Below are 24,752 nucleotides of genomic sequence, written 5' to 3'. Positions count from 1 at the left end.
AAACATACCAGTAAAAATAAAAAAAGAGCCCTCTTCATCTTCCTCCTGTGCACTGAAACCATCGAAGTCTTCCTCCTTAGTGTCCGATTGGAATAGCGTTAGCTATCCTTCGCCTCACACTTTCTCAGTCTCTCTTTCGTCTCTTTTATGCATTTCTTCGAGTGTGAAGAGGGTCTGTTCATACTAATCTTATTCATGCACGAAGCGCTAAATTACATTAAACTAGCTAGCGACACGTATAGCTTAAAAGCGGCATCATATGCATTTATTTTGTCCCCCATAATGACGGTTTGTGTATAAAAGCTTCCTGTCTTTGTGTGAGCGCGGGTGTGTGCGTGATGTCTTTGTGTGAGCGCGGGTGTGTGCGTGATGCACGAGACGCGTGAGACGATCAAAACACAAACTAGCACGTCTTCTTCGGCGCATTATCTCTTCTTCGTCTGTCTCGCTCTTGCTTCCTGCTAGAGCGCCCCCTGGAGACCGGAGGCCGTAAAAATCCACAAGTACGCTCCAGAGTAGACACCAGATAATGTCATCAACATCGACTGCCTTTGGCTTAAAAGCGGCATCATATGCATTTCTTTTGTCCCCCATGATGACGGTTTGTGTATAAAGGCTTCCTTTCAGTAATGTCCGTCTTGATCGCGCTCTGCCTGATGCGTGAAATGTAAACAAACTGGCGCGTCTTCTTCGGCGCATTATTTCTTCTTCGCCTGTCTCGCTCTTGCTTCCTGCTAGAGCGCCCCCTGGAGGCCGGAGGCCGTACAAATCCATAAGTACGCCGCGCCACCGTTTAAGGTTCAAAGTAACCTTCTGAATAAAATGCATTAAAAGTTCACATTCATTACAACTTGTTTTTGGTGAGCAAAATGTCAGAAGAATTGAATTTAAATGCTGATTGATTGGGTTTTAATACAATGCAGATGGTCCAAACAGCGCCACTGGTTTGTGTAATCTCTGAGTCACATGGCAGAGTAAGAGAAAGGGTTTAGAGCACAGGTGTCAAACTCAAGGCCCGGGGGCCAGATACGGCCCGCCACATCATTCTATGTGGCCCACGAAGACAAATTGTGCATCAAATTTATGTGTCATTACTAGAATTGCAAATTGTCTTCACTTTTAATAATATCTTTTTTTTTAAATATTTGACCAGTTTTTACTCGTCTGATTTCAAAACGAGTTATTTTTCAGTTTGTTTTGTAGCTTTTACTGTATATAATAGTGTTAAGAGTAAAAGTGATCAAGTCATCTCAAAAATCACAAAAAAAATCTTATATAAGCCGCACCTGACTATAAGCCGCAGGGTCCAACATTTTGGAAAAAAGTCGCGGCTTATAGTCCGGAAATTACGGTAATTGTTTTTATTTTAAAACCAATTCATCATTAATAATTCTGAAATGTAAAAAAACATTGAAAATCACAGTTCTTGCAATCATAAACAAAGTGCAAGCAAGTAGCTATGTCTGTTGCACTTTGTTTATCATTGATTTATATGTGATGTGATACATATACATATAATTATAATACATATATATATATATATATATATATATATATATATATATATATATATATATATATATGTGTATGTATTATAATTATATATATATAATTGTATATATATATATATGCAAATATATATATGTACCCCTCCGTGAGTCATCACCTTATCATGGTGGAGGGGTTTGTGTGCCATGTTGTCTGGGGCGTCATTCCCCTGGTAGGGTCACCCATGGCAAACGGGTCCTCGGTGAGGGGCCAGACAAAGCACGGCTCACAAGCCCCTTATGATGAATAAAATAAATGGACTGCGTTTTCCCTCGCCTGGAAGCGGGTCACCGAGGCCCCCCTCTGGAGCCAGGCCTGGAGGCGGGGCTCGAAGGCAAGCGTCTGGTGGCCGGGCCTTTACCCATGGGGCCCGGCCGGGCACAGCCCGAAAAGGAGGCGTCGAGCAGGTGTGAGTATACTTATTGCCCCCCGGCTGGGCGCCTGCACATTGGGGTTCACCCCGGTGAACGAGAGGGTAGCCTCCCTCTGCCTTCGGGTGGGGGGACAGGTCCTGACTGTTGTTTGTGTCTGTGCACAAAACGGCAGCTCAGAGTACCCACCCTTCTTGGAGTCCCTGGAGGAAGTGCTGGAGAGCGCTCCTTCTGGGGACTCCATCGTTCTACTGGGTGACTTCAATGCTCACGTGGGCAATGACAGTGAGACCTGGAAGGGCGTGATTGGGAGGAACCCCCCCCCCCCCCCCGATCTGAACCCGAGCGGTGTTCTATTATTGGACTTCTGTGCTCGACACGGATTTTCTATAATGAACACCATGTTCAAACATAAGGGTGTCCATGTGTGCACTTGGCACCAGGACACGCAAGGCCGCAGTTCGATGATCAACTTTGTAGTTGTGTCATCGGATTTGCGGCCGCATGTTTTGGACACTCGGGCGAAGAGAGGGGTGGAGCTGTCAACTGATCACCACCTGGTGGTGGGTTGGCTCCGATGGTGGGGGAAGATGCCGGTCCGACCTGGCAGACCCAAACGCTTTGTGAGGGTCTGCTGGGAACGTCTGGCAGAATCCCCTGTCAGGAAGAGCTTCAACTCCCACCTCCGGCAGAGCTTTTTTCACGTCCCGAGGGAGGCGGGGGACATTGAGTCCGAGTGGACCATGTTCCGCGCCTCCATTGTTGAGGCGGCCAACCAGAGCTGTGGCCGTAAGGTCGTTGGTGCCTGTCATGGCGGCAATCCCTGAACCCGCTGGTGGACATCGGCGGTAAGGGATGCCGTCAAGCTGAAGAAGGAGTCCTATCGGGCCGTTTTGGCCTGCGGGACTCCGGAGGCAGCTGACAGGTACCGGATGGCCAAGCGGAACGCTGAGGCAAAAACCCGGGCATGGAAGGAGTTTGGCGAGGCCATGGAGAAGGACTTCCGGACGGCTTCGAAGAAATTCTGGTCCACCGTCCGGCGTCTCAGGAGGGGGAAGCAGTGCAACGTCATCTCTTATTACAGTGGGGATGGCGTGCTGCTGACCTCGACTCGGGATGTCGTGAGTTGGTGGGAAGAATACGTCGAAGACCTCCTCAATTCCACCTACACGCCTTCCATTGTGGAAGCAGGGCCTGGGGACTCTGAGGCGGACTCTCCAGTCTCTGGGGTCGAAGTCACTGAGGTAGTCAAAAAACTCCTCGGTGGCAAGGCCCCGGGGGTGGATGAGATCTGCCCGGAGTTCTTAAGGGCTCTGGATGTTGTGGGGCTGTCATGGCTGACATGCTTCTACAACATTGCGTGGACATCGGGGACAGTACCTCTGGAAGGGCAGACTGGGGTGGTGGTTCCCCTCTTTAAGAAGGAAGACCGGAGGGTGTGTTCCAATTACAGGGGAATCACACTCCTCAACCTCCCTGGTAAGGTCTATTCAGGGGTGCCGGAGAGGAGGGTCCGTCGGGACGTCGAACTTCGGATTCAGGAGGAGCAGTGTGGCTTTCGTCCTGGCCGTGGAACAGTGGACCAGCTCTACACCCTCGGCAAGATCCTCGAGGGTGCATGGGAGTTCACCCAACCAGTCCACATGTGTTTTGTGGACTTGGAGAAGGACTTCCACCGTGTCCCTCGAGAGGTTCTGTGGAGGGTATCGGGAGTACGGGGTGCCGAGCCAACTGTTAATGGCGGTTCGGTCCCTGTATCCTAGATGCCAGAGTTTGGTCCGCATTTCCGGCAGTAAGTCGGATTTGTTCCCAGTGAGGGTTGGACTCCGCCAAGTCTGCCCTTTGTCACCAATTCTGTTCATAATTTTTATGGACAGAATTTCTAGGCGCAGCCGAGGCGTTGAGGGGGTCCGGTTTGGGGACCTCAGCATTGCGTCTCTGCTTTTTGCAGACGACGTGGTGCTGTTGGCTTCTTCAGGCCGTGATCTCCACCTCTCACTGGAGCGGTTCGCAGCCGAGTGTGAAGCGGTCGGGATGAGGGTCATCACCTTCAAATCCGAGTCCATGGTCCTCGATCGGAAAAGGGTGGAATGCCCTCTCCGGATCGGGGATGAGATCCTGCCCCAAATGGAGGAGTTTAAGTATATTGGGGTCTTGTTCACGAGTGAGGGGTGGATGGAGCGCGAGATCGACAGGCGGATCGGTGCAGCGTCAGCAGTATTGCGGACTCTGTACCGGTCCGTCGTGGTAAAGAGAGAGCTGAGCCAAAAGGCAAACCTCTCGATTTACCGGTCGATTTACACTCCTATCCTCACCTATGGTCACGAGCTATGGGTCATGACTGAAAGAACGAGATCCCGGATACAAGCGGCCGAAATGAGTTTTCTCCGCTGGATGTCCGGGCTCTCCCTTAGAGATAGGGTGAGAAGCTCGGTCATCCGGGAGAGACTCGGAGTAGAGTCGCTACTCCTCCACGTTGAGAGGAGCCAGATGAGGTGGCTCGGGCATCTTATCAGGATGCATCCTGGACGCCTACCTGGGGAGGTGTTCCGGACATGTCCCACCGGTAGGAGACCCCGGGGACGACCCAGGACGCGCTGGAGAGACTATGTCTCTCAGCTGGCCTGGGAACGCCTTGAGATCCCCCGGGATGAGCTGGATGAAGTAGCTGGGGAGAGGGAAGTCTGGGAGTCCCTCCTGAGGCTGCTGCCCCCGCGACCCGACCCCGGATAAGCGGAAGAAGATGGATGGATTGATATATATATATATATATATATATATATATATATATATATATATATATATATATATATATATATTTTTTTTTTTTTTTTTGCTAAAACGAGCGCTTCCTAAAAAAAAAAATTGTTAGGCTCATTGAAGACTTAATTGTCCTTAGCTTTAAATATGAGTATGAATGATCGATAAATGCCCCATGCGGAAGGCTGGCAACCAGTCAAGAGTGTATTCTGCCTTTTGGCCAAAGTTAGCTGAGATTTGCTCCACCTCATTCTCATGAGGATACATAGAATAGAAACTGGATATAGTAGATGAATGCATGATTCATGAGCATTATGGTGTCCTATATGTGACATAAATGTAGCTATGTATGGTATAATAAGTAGGTACTGGGCAATCTAAACGTTTTTTTCCGAAGCACTTGTCACTAACATTCAGTCATTTCAGCCTCATTTATTGTGTTCATGAAAGCTCTACATCCAGAGTTCCCAGACTGAGGTCTTGATGGGTAAAGGGAGCAATAATGTAAAATTGGTGGTCCCATTTTTGTGTCTGCTATTGTATTTATTGCGAAAAGAATCCCCCTAGTTTATTTGAATGCATGTTGTGTTGTGACGTCAAGTAGTCGACTTGCTTTTTGAGTGATGCATCAGATCACTTGCCTATGGCTGGAAATATGTCTTTTCTTATTTTTTTCTAATCGCAAGGTGACCCCAACACAGGGGCTGGGGGGTTTGATGAAGGCAAGCCAAGCGCGAGCGCCTCTTTCGACATTACGACGGCGTATATATTTATTTTTTTACCTTCCGGCAGTATTGATGCTGGAAAATTGCGAGAATTACTTAAATTTGTCAGAATTGAACCAACAAAATGCTACGCTGAACTGAGGAGACGGCAGAGCCAAGATGGCTGTCAACTCCGCTGTGTCACTGCTCCCCTTCGGCTCCCTTTCTTCTATGGTAATATGGCTGTGCCCAGTGTGTCTCCACAAATTGGCTTGACGTTTTTGGATACATATTCTTAAAAAACAATGTATATTGTTCCTTCTGAGCTCCATAGGTACACTTTAACAATTAACACATTAACCTCCTTGTCATCCAATTGGGAGAGGTGGGTCAGTGTTTCTCCCAAAAAGAAGTAAACCCATTTCAGTTTTCCCAATTTTCATCATCACAGCTCTAAAATAAGTGTGATGCTATTTATCCCACAACCAATTTGGTTGCCAGATACAACAACACAACTACTACCTTTTATGCCGCCTGCATATTGCTGTGGCGTATTTGACTAACTTTTTGGGTACTCAGTAAACACTTTCGAACCCAGAATCTCATAATTTGTGTAAATCTGAGCTATTTGTGCTTTCAGTGTTTTAGCCAAATGAAAGCTCTGAGGGATTTTGGCTACTGTGACTGCTTGCTCTCTCTCCATATTTGTGGCCTCAGCAATGTTTCTGCACGTTACACTCAGGTCCTCCAACTTCAGCTCCAGTGTTGGGCTGCTGTCAAAATCAATAGAGCTCATTCCCCAAAATGATGAGAGAACCCCTCATATGGCCTTCCTTCCCTTCAGCAGTTGCGCATGAAATAATTCAACTTTTAGTGGATCATGTTCTCTCTATATTTTTTTGTGGCAAACCTTTACTTTGATAAACAAATGGCTATAACACCATTTACTGAAGTGTTCAACAGTTAATTACAAAGAGACTGTGAGTTGTGTCTGTTGAGAGGAGCGAGTGATTGTGATCTCCACCTTAGTCCTCCCTTATGACTAAGCTCTAATAGAGACTGTGATCTGTTTTCCGTGCCATTTCTGTTGCTGGATTTTTGATGCGAATATGTTTTGACACACATATACAGGGTCAGCTTTGACGAAGGGAGGCAATGGACCCAACACAGCTTTTCCTCTGTGCCTCTGTTCGTGGACGGCGTTTTGGTAGAAGCTGGGGCAGAGAACCAGATTATGACGTAAGTCGAACACATTCCCTAACTGCAATCATTATGTTTCAAATGATTCCTTTTTTCAGCCTGTGTTACAATGTTTAAAGTTAAAAAGCTGTTTGGATTTGTGTGGTAATGTGGATTAGTTTTTGCAGAATTTAAAGGCTAAACAGAAACAATAAGGTGCTATGCAATATTTGTAGGCATGCTGACTTTTGGTATTTTGAAGCAATATTTTGAAATGTCAGTTTAAGGATGATTTAGGAAAGTTGTCTTTTGGCTTTCAAAATAAACAAGACTTGATTCGTAGAAAAAAGTTTAACCTTTAATTTCTTAACAGACTGAATATAGAGAATTTAAGTGAGAGCACTCTCAATAATAAAATATATTTATATTACGCTATCTTTGCGAGGGTTACAGGTAAAATCAAATCCCAGCATAATCTGGGCAAGAGGTGGAGTACACCCTGCGCTGGCCGCCAACCAAATGCAGGGCACACACACAATCGATCACCTCTAAGGACGACTCAGAGTCTTTAATTAAAAAGCATGTTTTTGGAATGTGGGAGGAAGCCAGTGTATTCAAAGTAAACAAACAAACAAAGGAGAACATGCAAATTTTACACCGGATAGTTTCAAATTCAAACCTCCAACCACAGTGAGCCAGATGTGCTAACAACTTATTTACCATAGACCAGTGGTTCTTAACCTTGTTGGAGGTACCGAACCCCACTAGTTTCATATGCGCCTTCACCGAACCTCTCGTTAGTGAATTTTTTTTTTTTTTTTTTAATTCAAGACATAGATGTTTTTTACTAATGCACAAAATGAGCTGTGCATGAACATCACCTTGTTCAAAGAACAAAACCAACACAATGCATGAACTTGCAACAAATTACATACTGGCAAATCAGAAGCTACACGATAAAACAGGTTTGTTCGGACCTCCTCAGTGGGGGCTCTGTCGAACCCCTGAGACCGACTCACCGAACCCAGGTTAAGAACCACTGCCATAGACACATTCCCAGGTCCACATTTTTTTAATTTACATTTTTATTAATTCATCATTGGCTGTCGTCGCTTTTCTATCAGTATTGTTATTTTACGTTTATGGGGTTAGAGGACAACTTTGTATTAATTAAAGCATGTTTTTGGAATGTGGGAGGAATCCAGTGTATTCAAAGTAAACAAACAAGCGCAGGAGAACATGCAAATTTTACACCAGATAGTTTCAAATTTAAACCTCCAACCACAGTGAGCCAGATGTGCTAACAACTTATTCACCATAGACACATTCCCAAGTCCAAGTTTTTTTTATTTTAATTTTTTATTGATTTATCATTGGCTGTGGTCGCCTTTCTATCAGTATTCTTATTTTACGTTTACGGGGTTAGAGGACAACTTTATATTAATTAAAGGAGCCCACCGTTATAGAATTATATGAAATAGTGCAGGTATTTTTTTTTGTGTGTAAATACGCTAGCTTTACTCTAAAACTGCACGACTTCAATTTGGCCAACTCAATTGTGTGTTTTTAAAGTAGCTATATTTTTTACTTCTTGCTCTTTAGATTTTTTGGACACTTTAGTCACCGCTCGGAATGGCAACTCATCAAAATAGACTATCGATCGCTCTTCAGTAAGAAATGTACTGAGGAAGATTACCAAACATGGCACTTGCATAATCAGGTAAGGAAAAACCTCCATGTTTCTGTGCATACCATAACAAGATAATGACGTCAAGGTTTGTTTTTCCCTGCAGGGAGAGCCATGTGTTATGGGACAAAAACAGATTTACATGAAACGCAGGCCGGGAAACTATTGCATGCTCGGCAAAGACTACTCAAGAATCCTCTCTGCCGAGTCCTGTATTTGCAGAGCCCATGATTTTGAATGGTGAGCTGAACCTTAAATATTAATTTATTATTTTATCACTTACATTATGTCTAGCCACACATTCAAAAGCACACAGACATTTAACGAACAGTAAATTTCATTCTTGGACATCATTACTATTAAGTTACTACAAGATTTACTATTTGCTTTATTTCACTATAAGAGGAGAGGGACAGGGAGTTTGCCTTTCAACAAAAGTGATACACAATTTTGTAATCACTGTAGAGATGCTTTTCATAAAACTTGCATTTTGCCAATTTTTTAGATTAAGTAGCTACTGTATCAAATGATGATGTCCTCCTCCTGAAGTTAGTATTACCATGTTTACATTTTAAGATGATATTCCTTTTTTCAGGTGCTGTGGCTCATCATTTAAAGAAACTATCTGATTAGTTTTACTTGCAGATTTCTCTGTAGACCTCCTGCGCACATTTTTTTATTTTCTTTAGTAAATGCTCATCCAACTACCGACTCACGCACAGGTCGATCACACAACAGCCAGTTCTCTCCATAACCCCTCACGACCAAATTTCATGGACATTCCCCTGTCCCCTGGTCTTAGTAGCCCCCCTAAACCTCTGATCCTATAGTTGCTCTGCTGCCCTCCATAGCTGTGACCCAGACAACGGGATGATTTTAAAGTCAAGTCAAGTTTATTTATACAGCCCTAAATCACAAGCAAGTCTTAAACGGCTTCACATGTACAAAAATTGGCTATTATTCTCAAACATCCCCTGATCTTAAACTCCCAGGAGGGCACCGAAAAAAAAACAAAAAAAAAACGACTGGGTTAAAAATGTACGGTGTAATATAAATAATAAAATAATACATCAAATGAATTCCTGCAGTGATTCAGAGGGTTTGGTGCAAGTTGGTGTCATATTTCTGAATGAAATACAATGAAATCCAGTAGGATGTCAGTGGCCTCCACTTCGATTAAATTCAGCGATAGTGGTCACGATAAGAAATGGCAGGTACCGAGTCTCCATGGATAAGAAGGTCACTATTAGTCCATTACTGTACTGTAGAAAATTACTATGTATGTATGTATGTATGTATGTATGTATGTACGTATGTGTGTACAGTATTTTCTGTACTATAGGGCACACTGGATTATGAGGGCGCACCTTCATTGAATTTTTTATTTTAAAAATAATTTCATATATAGGGTGCACCCGATTAAAAGAATAGAAGCTACTGCATCAAACTGGGGTTGACTCGGGTTGCGTTCTGCATCCACTAAATGGAGCTGTGCTAAAGGGAATGTCAACCCAGTGAATGAGGTAAAGTCCAACTCCCATTCTGTAGGAAAGTGATATGGTTTGGCTTTGTAACTTTACTGTTACATAACTGTTAACCTCCAAAATTAGTAAAATTTTGCATGGGACCCGCATGCCAACATTAAATTTTGCAATGTATTCTTTACACAGTCTCAAATGGTTCATTGTTTCCAATAATGTGACAAGTTTTAAATTGTTTTCAACAAATGCTAATGTCTGACTCCAGTGTCAGAGAGTAAAATTTGTTGTTTGTTATTGTTCCAATTAAAAGATGTGAAAGGCATTTGGATGTTAATAATTTCAATTTATATGCAAATGGTTAATCATTTGCCCATCCAGAGACATGGGCCTCGCCAGCCTATGTGTGATGTAAATAGTTTTTGTAGTAGTCCAGAAAGCAAACACTGATTACTTTCTGTCAAAAAAGCATAAAATAAATTCGACTTTGGCCCTGTTAACTTCTGGCTTGCTTTGAATTTTTTGTCATCGTCATATTTTTTTTTTTTTTGCTTTCCTATATATAAGCATATAAGCAATGTAAGCATATACTCATTTTCCCAGTGGCTTACATTTAAACCACAAAACAAACATCTGTAATTTGATTGACTTACTCAAACTTTAGTTTGTGTAAGGCACATATGTCAGAGTTACGGCCCGCGGGCCAGATCCGGCCCGCGAATTGATTATCTATGGCCCCCTGGATGATATTGAATTACTATTAGAACCGGCCCGCAGGCCACAGCCGCCCGCTGGTGTTTTGCACGCACCAACACTACATTTCCCACAATGCAACGGTAGCCCGCGATGTCCCTGCAGCTTGCACAAGCGGCTTCATTATTCCTCAGTAGTCAGAGCAGAGTTCAACTTTCTGATACCCCCCTCCTCAAAAATGGCTAAACGTAAGGTGGACGCTGAGAACAGGGGGTTTCAGGCCAGGTGGTAGGCAGAGTACATGTTTACGGAGGTAAGACGCAAACTTGTGTGTCTTCTGTGTGGAGAAAATGCGGCTGTAATGAAAGAATTAAATTTAAGAAGGCACTATCGAACGTCCAAGAAACACACAGACCAAGACAAGAAAATGGAATATGAACAAAAGCTACAGAAGGTGGAAGAATTAAAACGAGGCCTTAAGTCCAGACAGGCTATGTTCACGTATGCTAAATCGCAAAGCGAGGCTGCTGCCAAGGCTAGCTTTATTGTGGCAAAAGAGATCGCCAAATCAGCCAGTTCAAAATCAGTTCAAGACGTGATTTTTCTTTGAAGAAAGTATTGTTTTGTCTGTGTGCCGTAAATTTTTGCATTTTTTTATTTATATTTATTTTTCAGTTGAATGGACCAAGGGAAAATTGCAGATAAGAGCCATGAGAAAGAATACAACTGATTTGATTAATTTTTTATTTTACGATTTGAAAGCAATGATCGGTAGATCATAGAGCAGCACAATAATACATTTTCAGTTTATAATGCATGCACTTTTATTTATGCATTTATCTTGATATTAAGAAACACATTTTGTTTTTAAAACAATTTAATTTTTTGCTGTTTGGCTGTTGAAAATATTTTCCCTTGAAGTTACTGACAGAGCCATATTCATTTAATCATTAAATAATGTACACTGTATTAGGTCTTAGTTCAATAGGCTATGTGCAATCATTCCGATATATTTTAATAAACATTGAACCAGTCCGGCCCTCGGCTTGTGGCAAATTTGTTTTTTTGGCCCTCTGTGTGTTTGACTTTGACATCCCTGGTGTAAGGGATCGGACAGTACAGCCAAGTGCGTAGCGACAGACTTTATTGTGGAAGGGGATGATGGGAACAGCTGGCGCTGGAGCGGCGATCGGGCTGGGGTGGACAAACGATTCTGCGGGATTCCAAATAGTCAAGTGAGTCAGTATCTCAGGGACTGATGAGCGAAGCAGCATCAAGGGACAGACTGGCACTCAGGTCTGCGCTGGCGGCGCTGATATAGCGCTGTCCATGAGCCCGTGGCAGGTGACGGCGATTCCACTGACAGGTGGGCGTGGTCCTGTCGCAGGTGGCGCCAGCACGTGACAGTTTGGTTTGCCTTCATGCAATTAAGTTGGATGGTGGTGTTCATTCATATTGAAAACTAGACAAAGATATTTTATCATTGGATAAAAACTACACTAGACAAGACTAACACCTCCATTAATAAACAACAACTGTGACTAAATCAGTATGGATTTTGCGGGTAATTAATAAGTAAATGAATTATATTAATTAATAGATGATTTCTTGGCTTTGATGATGCTTTCTTGGCCAAGTTCTCACGCAAATCATGGCAGAATAACGCTAGGTAGAGAGTTATTGTGCCATTCACCCAAAATAATGCTATGACAGTGGTGCTGCATTGCTTTGCAAAACAAGGAAACTGATGCAACACTGCATCATGTCTCAAAAGTTTGTTGTGTTCAAGAGTGGCAGTGTTCAATTGTTTCAAAGCTATTTTTACGGCTTTAAATCGGCTGCAATCGCGTACAATTTACAGACAAGGTGGAAAGGTATTCAATGTCCAGACTGGTGCACATTATTGCTTTTCTGGGATCTTCATTTAATACACATACCCGTTTGAAGTTAACCTCTTTATCTGTGGAATGTTCCAAACTGATTTAAGTCAAGTCAAGTTCTGCGAACGAAGGTTACGAGACGGAACATAAGGAACGACTAGGTCGACGAGATATGAAGGCGCTAAGCCATGCAGTGATTTATAGGTTAGTAGAAGAACGTTGAAGTCACATCTTAAATGGACCGGGAGCCAATGTAAGTTGGCTAATATTGGGGTAATGTGATCAAATTTTCTTGACCGTGAGAGCAGCCTCGCAGCAGCATTTTGTACTAACTGTAGACTTTTGATGAGGGACTTAGGTAGACCAGAGAATAATATATTACAGTAGTCCAGGCGGGACGTGACAAACGCAAGTATAATAGTTTCCGCATCCCCGGTCGAGAGGATCGGACGAATCTTAGCAATATTACGAAGGTGAAAAAAACGCAATTCTGGTTATATTCTTAATGTGTTTTTGAAAGGAGAGCGTTTGGTCAAATATTACCCCGAGATTAGTTACAGTATCACTCTGAGTGATAGTACGGTTATCTATAGTTATAGTGGTTTCCTTAAATAAGTGTTGATAACGAGTAGGACCAATTATCAACATCTCAGTTTTATCTGGGTTAAGACGAAGGAAGTTGAGAGACATCCATTGCTTGATCTCCGCAAGGCACGCCTCAAGATTACAACAGTCCCGTGGATCTGTCATCGATAACGGCATATAGAATTGGGTGTCATCCGCGTAGCATTGAAAACTAATGTTATATTTACGTATTATGTCCCCAAGCGGAATCATATAAATATTAAATAGAATTGGTCCGAGTACCGATCCCTGTGGGACACCACACGCAACATTATAGAGCTCAGAGGACGTACTGCCATGGACCACTCGGTGCGTCCTGTCTGATAGATAGGACTAGAACCAGCTGAGTGCTGACCCTCAAATACCAACACAACTTTTAAGACGCCCTAATAAAATATCGAAGTCTACAGTGTCAAAGGCAGCACTAAGATCGGGTAGTAACAATACAGACGACGTATTTGAATCCATAGCTATGAGGAGATCATTAGTCACTTTAGCAAGTGCTGTCTCTGTGGAATGATTAGCTCTAAAACCATACTGAAAAGAGTCATATCGATTATTAGCGACCATGTAATCAATAAGCTGCTATGCTACTACTTTTTCCAGAAGTTTTGCTATGAATAGGAGGTTTGAAACTGGCCTATAATTACTGAGACAGTCCGGGTCAAGATTTGGTCGCTTAAGTAACGGTTTAATAATAGCGGTTTTAGAGGCACTATCCCAGAGGAGCCAGACAGATTGATTATATTTAAGACGGACGGTCCTAAAATTAGAAATAATTCTTTAAGTAGTTTGGCTGGAAGCTGGTCGAGTAAACATGTTGTTTGTTTAGCCGCACTAACCAATTGTGTAAGCCTTTCAAGGGACACGCTTTTAAAATTTGAAAGGGTTATTGCATGATCATCAGCGCCGGTAATCGGCAGTCTCGACTGAGCGATTGGAATGGTATTCTTGATCTCATCCTTAATGGATTCAATCTTTCGAGCAAAAAAATTCATGAGCTCGTCAGCTGTTGTCAAAGTGGAAGGAGCTATCGGGGGTCGGCTGGCGTAGTGTTAATTTTGCCACTGCATCAAATAGGTATTTAGGATTGTTTTTATTGACATTAATGACTTGCGAAAAATAACGAGTTTTTGCTAAGATAAGCGTATCTTTATATTTCAGGAGGCTGTCATGCCATGCCTGATGGAAAACCTCAAGTTTGGTTAATTAACATCTGCGCTCATGCTTTCTACATAATTGCTTAAGCGTACATGTTTCATCTGTGAACCACGGAGTAGGCAATCTACGGCGAGTTTTCAGACATAGCGGCGCCACAGAGTCGATGGCATTTAACAATGTCGCATTGAATTCATTTGTAAGATTATCAATAGAGCCGATAGATGCGGGAAATATCGCAGTTGCCGGCGACAGTAACTCCGATTGCGCAGTTGCAGTCATGGAGTTAATATTACGGCTGCTATAATTCTGATTGCTCTCTTGTCTTTGACAAAGAACTAAAATTTAAAATTTTATTAAGTAATGATCAGACAAAACAGTAGTGTATGGCAGTCCTGTTATATTTGAGGTTGCAAGTCCTGGGGATAATACCAGATCTAAGGTATTTCCATTCTTATGCGTTGGTGCCTGTACGGCTTGCCTAAAACCAAACATATCAGTTAAAGTCTGAAACGCCGAAGTAAGTGGCTCTGACGGTAAATTCATGTGGATATTGAAATCGCCCAAGATTATTATATTATCCGCATTTGTCACTAGATCAGTCACGGATTCTAAAAATTCATCCAGGAAGCCAGAGTAAGCCCCGGGTGGACGGTAAATAACAACAAGATAAAATGACGGTAAAGCAGTGGATCGGAAAGTGAGAACTTCAAATGTTTTAAATACGTTAATCGAACGAGGCCTAAATCTAAGCTCGGAATTTGCGATGAGGGCGACAACACCACCCTTTTTTCAAGTACGCGCCACATGCGAGCTCACAAAATTTGGAGGCGAGGCGTCATTAAGCGGCAGCAGTTCATTAGGTTTTAACCAGGTCTCGCAAAGATCAAAAACGTTTAGATTATGTTCCGTGATGAGGTCATTAACGAGAACTGCTTTCGTATGAAGCCATCTAATATTCATAAAACCGAGTTTAAGTGTAATCGGTCGATCAGGGTTCGTATATATCGAAGGATTTTTAAACGAAATGCAAGTAAGATTGTGTTCTCTGGGCCTGACATCACCTCTCAAATGTTTATTAGCGCGGTGGGACGAAAAGACCGTGGGAATTTGATAGTAAATATTTGTTACACATGTAAAATTATCTGAAACAGGCACCGTTTCATCAGCGATACCAGTCGGAGTGGAGTGATTGGATTCGTCTACTACCCCAGTAGAAAGTGCGTTCACGTTTACTGCAGCACTATTCAAACGGTGACACTACACAAGGAGCTATGTGCATGCTGGAAGTCTAGCCTAGCGCTAGTTCACTTTAACTTAACAGACTCCAAACCCATCCTAACCGGTGGTCTAATCACCTGTGCCCCGGCCTGCTCTAAAGTGACCTGTCATGAGTGGCTCAAACAGTAATCTATATTCCTAGAAAGAGTGAAGGTGCCTTCAAGGTTACGATGAAGGCCGTCCTTCCTCAGCAGGTTGGGGCGGCCCCAGAAGGAGGACCAGTTATCTATAAAATACAGTCCCTGCTTTTTACAGAACCCAGCCATCCATCGATTAAGGGAGACTAATCTACTAAACCTCTCATCAGTGCCTCTCCCAGGCAGGGGGCCAGAGACAAATACTCGATGCCGACTCATCTTTCTGGCGAGATCACAAGTCCTCGCTATGTTTTTCTTTGTGATCTCTGATTGTCTCAACTTAACATCATTGGCGCCGACGTGTATCACTTTGTCCGAGTAGCTAGTGTTGGTGGAACTACGCTGTTGACTAGGCCTATTGCGAGTCAGCTCCCTAAGATTAGCTTCTATGTCGGGTGCTCTGCCCCCAGGAATACACATTACCGTGGCTGGATTTTTAAGCGTAATATTTCGCTTTTAAAATTTGAGAGGGTTATTGCATGATCCCCAGCGCTAGTAACCGGCGGAGCGATTGGAATGGTATTCTTGATCTCGTCCCTAATGGACTCAATCTTTTGAGCAAAAAATTTCATAAACTCGTCAGCTGAGTGGAAGGAGCTATCGGGAGTTGGCTGGCGTAGAATTAGCTTTGCCATTGTATCAAATAGGTATATGAAACTGTGCCTGTTTTAGATAACTTCACATGTGTAACAAATATTCATCATCAAATCCCCACGGTCGTTTCATCCCACCGCGCTAATAAACTTTTGAGAGGTGATGTTAGGCACAATTTTACTCGCATCCCGTTTAAAAATCCTTTGATAGATACGCACCCTGATCGACCGATTACACTTAAACTCGGTTTTATGAATTTTAGATCGCTTCATACGAAAGCAGTTCTCGTTAATGACCTTATCATGGAACATAATCTAAACGTTTTTGGTCTTTGCGAGACCTGGTTAAAACCTAATGAACTGCTGCCACTTAACGAGGCCTCGCCTCCAAATTTTGTGAGCTCGCATGTGGCGCGTCCTCGAAAAAAGGGTGGGGGTGTCGCCCTCATCTCAAATTCTGAGCTTAGATTTAGGCCTCCCTCAATTCACATATTTAAAACATTTGAAGTTCTCATTGTGCGATCCACTGCTTTACCGTCATTCTATCTTGCTTTATCGTCCACCTGGGGCTTACTCTGGCTTCCTGGATGAATTTTCAGAATTTGTGGCTGATCTAGTGACAAATGCAGATAATATAGTTATCATGGGTGATTTCAACATCCACATGAATTCACCGTCAGAACCACTGACTTCGGCATTTCAGACTTTAATCGATACGTTTGGTTTTACGCAAGCCGTACAGGCAGCAACGCATAAGAATGGAAATACCTTAGATCTGGTATTATCTCGGGGACTAGCAACCTCAAATATAGCAGTACTGCCATACACTACTGTTTTGTCTGATCATTTCTTAATAAAATTTGAAATTTTAGTTCCTTGTCAAAGACAAGAGAGCAATCAGAATTATAGCAGCCGTAATTTTAACTCCATGACTGCAACTGCGCTATCTGAGTTACTGTCGCCGGCAACCGCCATATTTCCCGCATACAGCGGCTCTATTGATAATCTTACAAATGAATTCAATGCGACATTATTAAAAGCCATTGACTCTGTGGCGCCGCTACGTCTGAAAACTCGCCGTAGATGGCCAACTCCGTGGTTCACAGATGAAACACGTACGCTTAAACAATTATGTAGAAAGCATGAGCGCAGATGGCGTTTAACCAAACTTGAGGTTTTCCATCAGGCATGGAAGGACAGCCTCCTGAAATATAAAGATGCGCTTATCTTAGCAAAAACTCGTTATTTTTCGCAAGTCATTAATCTCAATAAAAACAATCCTAAATACCTATTTGATACAGTGGCAAAGCTAACTCTGCGCCGGCCGACCCCCGATAGCGCCTTCCACTCAGCTGACGAGTTTATGAAATTTTTTGCTCAAAAGATTGAGTCCCCCTAATGGACTCAACGAGATCAAGAATAAAATTCCAATCGCTCCGCCGGTTACTAGCGCCTGGGATCATGCAATAACCCTCTCAAATTTTAAAAGCGTGTCCCTTGAAATGCTTACAAAATTGGTTAGTGCGGCTAAACAAACAACATGTTTACTCGACCCGCTTCCAGCCAAACTACTTCAAGAATTATTTCCAATTCTAGGACCGTCCGTCTTAAATATAATCAATCTGTCTGTTCCCTCTGGGATAGTGCCAACAGCCTTTAAAACCGCCATTATTAAACCGTTACTTAAGCGAGCAAATCTTGACCCGGACTGTCTCAGTAATTATAGGCCAGTTTCAAACCTCCCATTCATAGCAAAACTTCTTGAAAAAGTAGTAGCGCAGCAGCTTATTAATTACATGATCGCTAATAATCGATATGACGCTTTTCAGCCTGGTTTTAGAGCTAATCAAAGTCAAAAAAGTCAAAGTCAGCTTTATTGTCAATTTATCCACATGCCAAAGACACACAAAGAAACCGAAATTTCGTTCCCCCCTATCCCACGGTGACAAGACATGGCTCACAACAGACAAACAAGTAAACAAGTATAACAAAAACGTGCTGAATAAATAATGAATAAATAACACAACAATAAATAAATAATAAGAGGAGCAGAAAAAAAAAGGAGCAAGTGCGCGTACAGCAGACATTCCCGAAAATAGCGCAACAGTGCCGCACGCTACGCAGAAGGGGGAAACGAGTTCAGGGCCCTAACAGCCTGGAGAAAGAAGCTGTTGGCGAGTCTGGTGGTGCAGGAGCGCAGGCTCCTGTACCTCTTCCCAGAGGGCAGAAGGTCAAACAAAGAGTGAGCCGGGTGACTCACATCTCTGGCAATCGAGGTTGCCTTGCGGGCGAGATGGGAGGTGTAAATGTCCTTCAGAGAGGGGAGCGAAGCACCAATAATCTTACCAGCCGTATTTACTATGCGCTGCAGGGCCTTCAAGTTCTGTTCAGTGCAGTTACCACCCCAGACAGCGATGCAACTGGTGAGGACACTCTCAATGGTGCCACGGTAGAATGTAAACAGGACTGCCTGAGGAGCACATGCACGCCTGAGCTTCCGCAGGAAGTACAGGCGGCGCTGAGCTTTCTTTGCCAGTGACGAGGTGTTTGCGGACCAGGAGAGGTCCTCACTGATGTGCACCCCCAGGAACTTGGTGCAGCTCATTCCACAGAGACAGCACTTGCTAAAGTGACTAATGATCTCCTCATAGCTATGGATTCAAATACGTCGTCTGTATTGTTACTACTCGATCTTAGTGCTGCCTTTGACACTATAGACTTCGATATTTTATTAGGGCGTCTAAAAAGTTGTGTTGGTATCTCAGGGCCAGCACTCAGCTGGTTCAATTCCTATCTATCAGACAGGACGCACCGTGTGGTCCATGGCAATACGTCCTCTAAGCTCTATAATGTTACATGTGGTGTCCCACAGGGATCGGTACTCGGACCGATTTTATTTAATATTTATATGATTCCGCTTGGGGACATAATACGTAAATATAATATTAGTTTTCAATGCTACGCGGACGACACCCAGTTATATATGCCATTATCGATGACAGATCCGCGGGACTGTTGTAATCTCGAGGCGTGCCTCGCGGAGATCAAGCAATGGATGTCTCTCAACTTCCTTCGTCTTAACCCAGATAAAACTGAGATGTTGATAATTGGTCCTACTCGTTATCAACACTTATTTAAGGAAACCACTATAACTATAGATAACCGTACTATCACTCAGAGTGATACTGTAACTAATCTCGGGGTAATATTTGACCAAACGCTCTCCTTTCAAAAACACATTAAGAATATAACCAGGATTGCGTTTTTTTACCTTCGTAATATTGCTAAGATTCGTCCGATCCTCTCGACCGGGGATGCGGAAACTATTATACATGCGTTCGTCACGTCGCGCCTAGACTACTGTAATGTATTATTCTCTGGTCTTCCTAAGTCCAGTATCAAAAGTCTACAGTTAGTGCAAAATGCCGCTGCGAGGTTGCTCTCACGGTCAAGAAAATTTGATCACATTACCCCAATATTAGCCAAATTACATTGGCTCCCGGTCCATTTGAGATGTGACTTCAAGGTTCTTCTACTAACCTATAAATCACTGCATGGCTTAGCGCCTTCATATCTTGTCGACCTAGTCGTTCCTTATGTTCCGTCTCGTAACCTTCGTTCGCAAAACTCTAGTCTTTTAGTTACACCGAGGGCCAAGAAAATGTCTGCAGGTTCTAGAGCAGGGATGTCAAAGTCAAACACACAGAGGGCCAAAAAAACAAATTTGCTACAAGCCGAGGGCCGGACTGGTTCAATGTTTATTAAAATATATCGGAATGATTGCACATAGCCTATTGAACTAAGACCTAACACAGTGTACATTATTTAATGATTAAATGAATATGGCTCTGTCAGTAACTTCAAGGGAAAATATTTTCAACAGCCAAACAGCAAAAGATTAAATTGTTTTAAAAACAAAATGTGTTTCTTAATATCAAGATAAATGCATAAATAAAAGTGCATGCATTATAAACTGAAAATGTATTATTGTGCTGCTCTATGATCTACCGATCATTGCTTTCAAATCGTAAAATAAAAAATTAATCAAATCAGTTGTATTCTTTCTCATGGCTCTTATCTGCAATTTTCCCTTGGTCCATTCAACTGAAAAATAAATATAAATAAAAAAATGCAAAAATTTACGGCACACAGACAAAACAATACTTTCTTCAAAGAAAAATCACGTCTTGAACTGATTTTGAACTGGCTGATTTGGCGATCTCTTTTGCCACAATAAAGCTAGCCTTGGCAGCAGCCTCGCTTTGCGATTTAGCATACGTGAACATAGCCTGTCTGGACTTAAGGCCTCGTTTTAATTCTTCCACCTTCTGTAGCTTTTGTTCATATTCCATTTTCTTGTCTTGGTCTGTGTGTTTCTTGGACGTTCGATAGTGCCTTCTTAAATTTAATTCTTTCATTACAGCCGCATTTTCTCCACACAGAAGACACACAAGTTTGCGTCTTACCTCCGTAAACATGTACTCTGCCTACCACCTGGCCTGAAACCCCCTGTTCTCAGCGTCCACCTTACGTTTAGCCATTTTTGAGGAGGGGGGTATCAGAAAGTTGAACTCTGCTCTGACTACTGAGGAATAATGAAGCCGCTTGTGCAAGCTGCAGGGACATCGCGGGCTACCGTTGCATTGTGGGAAATGTAGTGTTGGTGCGTGCATAACACCAGCGGGCGGCTGTGGCCTGCGGGCCGGTTCTAATAGTAATTCAATATCATCCAGGGGGCCATAGATAATCAATTCGCGGGCCGGATCTGGCCCGCGGGCCGTAACTCTGACATATGTGTTCTAGAGCATTCTCTTTTCGGGCTCCAGAGCTTTGGAATGCCCTACCAATGGATATTAGAACTACTACCTCAGTAGAAACATTTAAGACACGTTTAAAGACACATTTCTATGAGATGGCCTTTAACTAACTTGGAGTGGCCGATTTGGCCGGAGTTTGTTTTGTTCTCTCTGCCCACCCCCTCCCTGGCTGGGGAGGGGGTTAGGTGCCGCAAAAGCTGATAGCGGCTAGCTGGATTCTCGGGGACCAATTCAAGATGAAGAAACTGCAGCTCAACCTCCTTGAAGACACTGCCAGGACAATCGAGGGCACCTCCGACATCCATTTTTTCATTGATTTTCATATTATGTATTACTTGTGCCCTCTCTGCATCCATTACAACCTGGTTATCCTGAAAGGGGGATCCTTCCATCTGTGGTCCCTTCTCAAGGTTTCTCATTTTCCCCTGGCAGGGTTTGTTTGAGTTTTTCCTTGCCCTTTTGGGAGCTTATGATCAGGGGATGCTTTGAGAATAATTGTCAATTTTTGGCTATGTGAAGCCCTTTGAGACTCTTTGTGATTTAGGGCTATACAAATAAACTTGACTTGACTTGACTTGTATTTAGGATTGTTTTTATTGAGATTAATGACTTGCGAAAAATAACGAGTTTTTGCTAAGATAAGCGCATCTTTATATTTCAGGAGGCTGTCCTTCCATGCCTGAGGGAAAACCTCAAGTTTGTTAAACGCCATCTGCGCTCATGCTTTCTACATAATTGCTTAAGCGTACGTGTTTCATCTGTGAACCACGGAGTTGGCCATCTACGGCGAGTTTTCAGACGTAGCGGTGCCACAGAGTCGATGGCTTTTAATAATGTTGCATTGAATTCATTTGTAAGATTATCAATAGAGCCGCTGTATGCGGGAAATATGGCGGTTGCCGGCGACAGTAACTCAGATAGCGCAGTTGCAGTCATGGAGTTAAAATTACGGCTGCTATAATTCTGATTGCTCTCTTGTCTTTGACAAGGAACTAAAATTTCAAATTTTATTAAGAAATTATCAGACAAAACAGTAGTGTATGATGCTTTTTGTGCATTGCTCGATTTGCAAGAGAAAATCTGCACACAAAAAAAGCAATAATGTGCATCAGTCTGGACATTGAATACCTTGTTTAACAGTCTGGTATCCAGTATTTTGCATCCTAATTTGATTAGTAAAAAAAGGCTCTAATTGACTACATAAACGTACAAATGGGCCTGTATTCATAAAGAAAGCATCCTACGAATAATTAGCCTTGTGTAATAGAATTATTAAAGGCCAGATTAAAGATTTTTTTTTTTTACCTACAATTGTGAATTGATCCTTGATAAAAGCTTTCTGTAAATTATGTCAGCCCTGAAAGTGTTTCTTATCTAAAAGGTGCCAGGAGTGCAGAGAAGGACTTTGAAGAGGCTTAAGCACACACCAAAACAGCCCAAAGATTTCACAGTTTACTGGATCAGGGAACATATGTCATTATTGTGTGCCAACTGTAGTAATCTTATTTTCATTTTAGTTTTAATCCTAATTAATATAACATATATTAAATTGGTTTTGGTTTTTGTATTCTACAGTGTGTGTACAAATCTTAAAGGGCCACAAAATATATATATATGAGTCAAAGTGTCATTTATAGAGGTCCATATAATTTTGTCAATGTTCTCCCACTTAAAATAGTGACAGAGGTCTGTGATTTTCCTCATGGGTACACTTCAACTTTGAGTGACAGAATGTGGGAAAATAATCCTGGCAATCACACTGTAGGATTTCTAAAGTAATTATTGTAAAAACTAATTATTTGGTCATCTACGCTCTGTGAAGTTTTGCTTCCTTTTTGTGGTGGTCGCCATGTTTCATGCTTTATGGAACATTTGCATGCATGACTGATATGGAAGTTTGATTCAGGGAATTCCGGACCTTTGTGAATCCATCCTGGTTTGGTTGAATTTCCAAATCAATTACATGGTCAGGGTCAATAGGTTATGTGAATGTTTGCATTGTTTTGTGACAAGGAAACCGTGTTAAGTAGCCATGGAAGAGACTATACTCCTACTGAGACATAATCCTCTCTAGATATATGCTCTTACGTAATTCCATATATGGGGGCATATTGATTTGGCAATAGTAGCTCAAATCAATACTTAATAATGGTGTGAATCTGTTCAAGAATGTTCATCAATTGCTGCTAAATGGAAACCAGATTACAATCTATCCTTTTGTGTGTGTTGATATTGAATATGTCCCTTGTATACTCTGCACTTTGTCTGACAGTGACTATGGGTATGAGCCCCACAGCAATGGGAACTGCAGGCCCTCTTTTTGGTTCAATCCCTCTGCAACCTTGAAAAGCTGCAGTCTTGGGCAGAACTACCTCAACAGCACAGGGTGAGAATGGTGTGATTAACCAACTTCATATTGTTTGCTCTAAGTAGAACCTTGGAAAACGACTGTATTTTCCGGACTATACACCACTACTTTTTGCACAAGCTTTGAACCCTGCAGCTTGTAGTCCGGTGCGACGTGTCTGTGGATGTTTTTGTGATTTTTGTGATGTCTGATGTACACTCGTTTGTAAAAATGTTGTGGACCGCTGTTGTGGACTGATATGCTTGGCGGAGGGATATGTGACCAGACGCATTATCATTGGAGCAAAGAATGGTGTGTTCATCACACGTTCGTCCGCCAGGCAAATAGTGCTGTAAAATTGGCGCGAACGAGAGACAAAGCAAGCGGAAAATAGACATTACTGAAGAAAGGAAGCTTTGATTCACAAATCATCACTATGGCCGACAAAACAAATTAATATGAGGCAGGTTTTAAGTTAAAGGCAGTCAATTTGGCTCTTAAGGAAGGTATTAGAGCTGTTATACGTACCATTGGTATAAATGAATCAGTGGTGAGACCTTGGAGACGTACGCCAGCGCGAAAAACTGGCTTAGTCCAAAGAGACGACAAAAACTTTCACAGGTAATAAAAGCAGATGGCCCAAACTTGAAAACTTTCTTGAAGACTGGGTGAACACAGAAAGCAAACGGCTGAGGTTTTTCAACTGTCCAGATCTGACTGAAAGCCAAAATAGTCGCCACAAAGATGAAGATAGAAGATTTCAAAGGTGGGCCATCCTAGTGTCACAGATTTATGAAACGAAAAGCGCTATCCATCAAGGTGCGGTTGACTGTGTGTCAGCAACTCCTTAGCAACGACACAGAAAAAATTACAAACTTTCGGAATTCACAAGAACAATAAACAAGTATTCCATCGGACCAGATGAGATCAATATGGATGAAGTGCCTTTGATATTCGACTTCCCTCTCACAAGAACTGTTAACAAGCAAAAGTGAATGATCCATCACGGTGAGAACCACTGGTCATGAGAGAACACATTTCACTTCTGTACTGGGCTGCACAGCATCCGGGTTTAAACCTCCGGCAGTGGTGATTTTCAAGCGGATGACAATGCCAAGAGAAGAGATCCCGAGCGGCATCTCTGTTAAAGTCAACAAGAAAGGGTGGGTGATGGAAAGCGTAATGAAGGAGTGGCTGAAAGAATGCTATGGGAAGCGACCTGAGGGTTTCTTTTGCCCCAAAAAAAGCATTTCTAGTTTTGGACAGCAAGAGGGCCCATAACACAGATTCTGTGAAAGTAGCCATTAAGAGCACAAACTCAATTCCCGTTGTGATTCCTGGAAGCACAATGAAGCAACTGCAGCCACTCGATATCACTGTTAATCATACTTTTAAAGTAGCATTATGCGTTCAGTGGGAGGCATGGATGACGAGCGGCAATAAATCATTCACAAAAACTGATTGCATGGGAAAAGCAAGTTTTACCCAAGTCTGC

General features: G+C 42.7%; 1 protein-coding gene across 1 annotated transcript in view; it reads left to right on the top strand.

The window, feature by feature from the left end:
• The window catches only part of sorcs3a (sortilin related VPS10 domain containing receptor 3a), a 296,809-nt gene that overhangs the window by 228,408 nt on the left and 43,649 nt on the right, over positions 1-24,752 (top strand). Inside the window, exons 14-17 of the mRNA XM_088374786.1 lie at positions 6,515-6,622; positions 8,165-8,282; positions 8,356-8,489; positions 23,183-23,296. Coding sequence (XP_088230912.1) covers positions 6,515-6,622; positions 8,165-8,282; positions 8,356-8,489; positions 23,183-23,296 — 474 coding nt within the window. The remainder of the gene's footprint in view (positions 1-6,514; positions 6,623-8,164; positions 8,283-8,355; positions 8,490-23,182; positions 23,297-24,752) is intronic.

Source organism: Syngnathus floridae, chromosome 4 (assembly GCF_059516105.1).
Source record: "Syngnathus floridae isolate MCC-2025c chromosome 4, RoL_Sflo_1.0, whole genome shotgun sequence".
Classification (NCBI taxonomy): domain Eukaryota; kingdom Metazoa; phylum Chordata; class Actinopteri; order Syngnathiformes; family Syngnathidae; genus Syngnathus; species Syngnathus floridae.
Note: the sequence above shows the minus strand (reverse complement) of the source record. Positions and strands in the feature narration are given on the sequence as shown.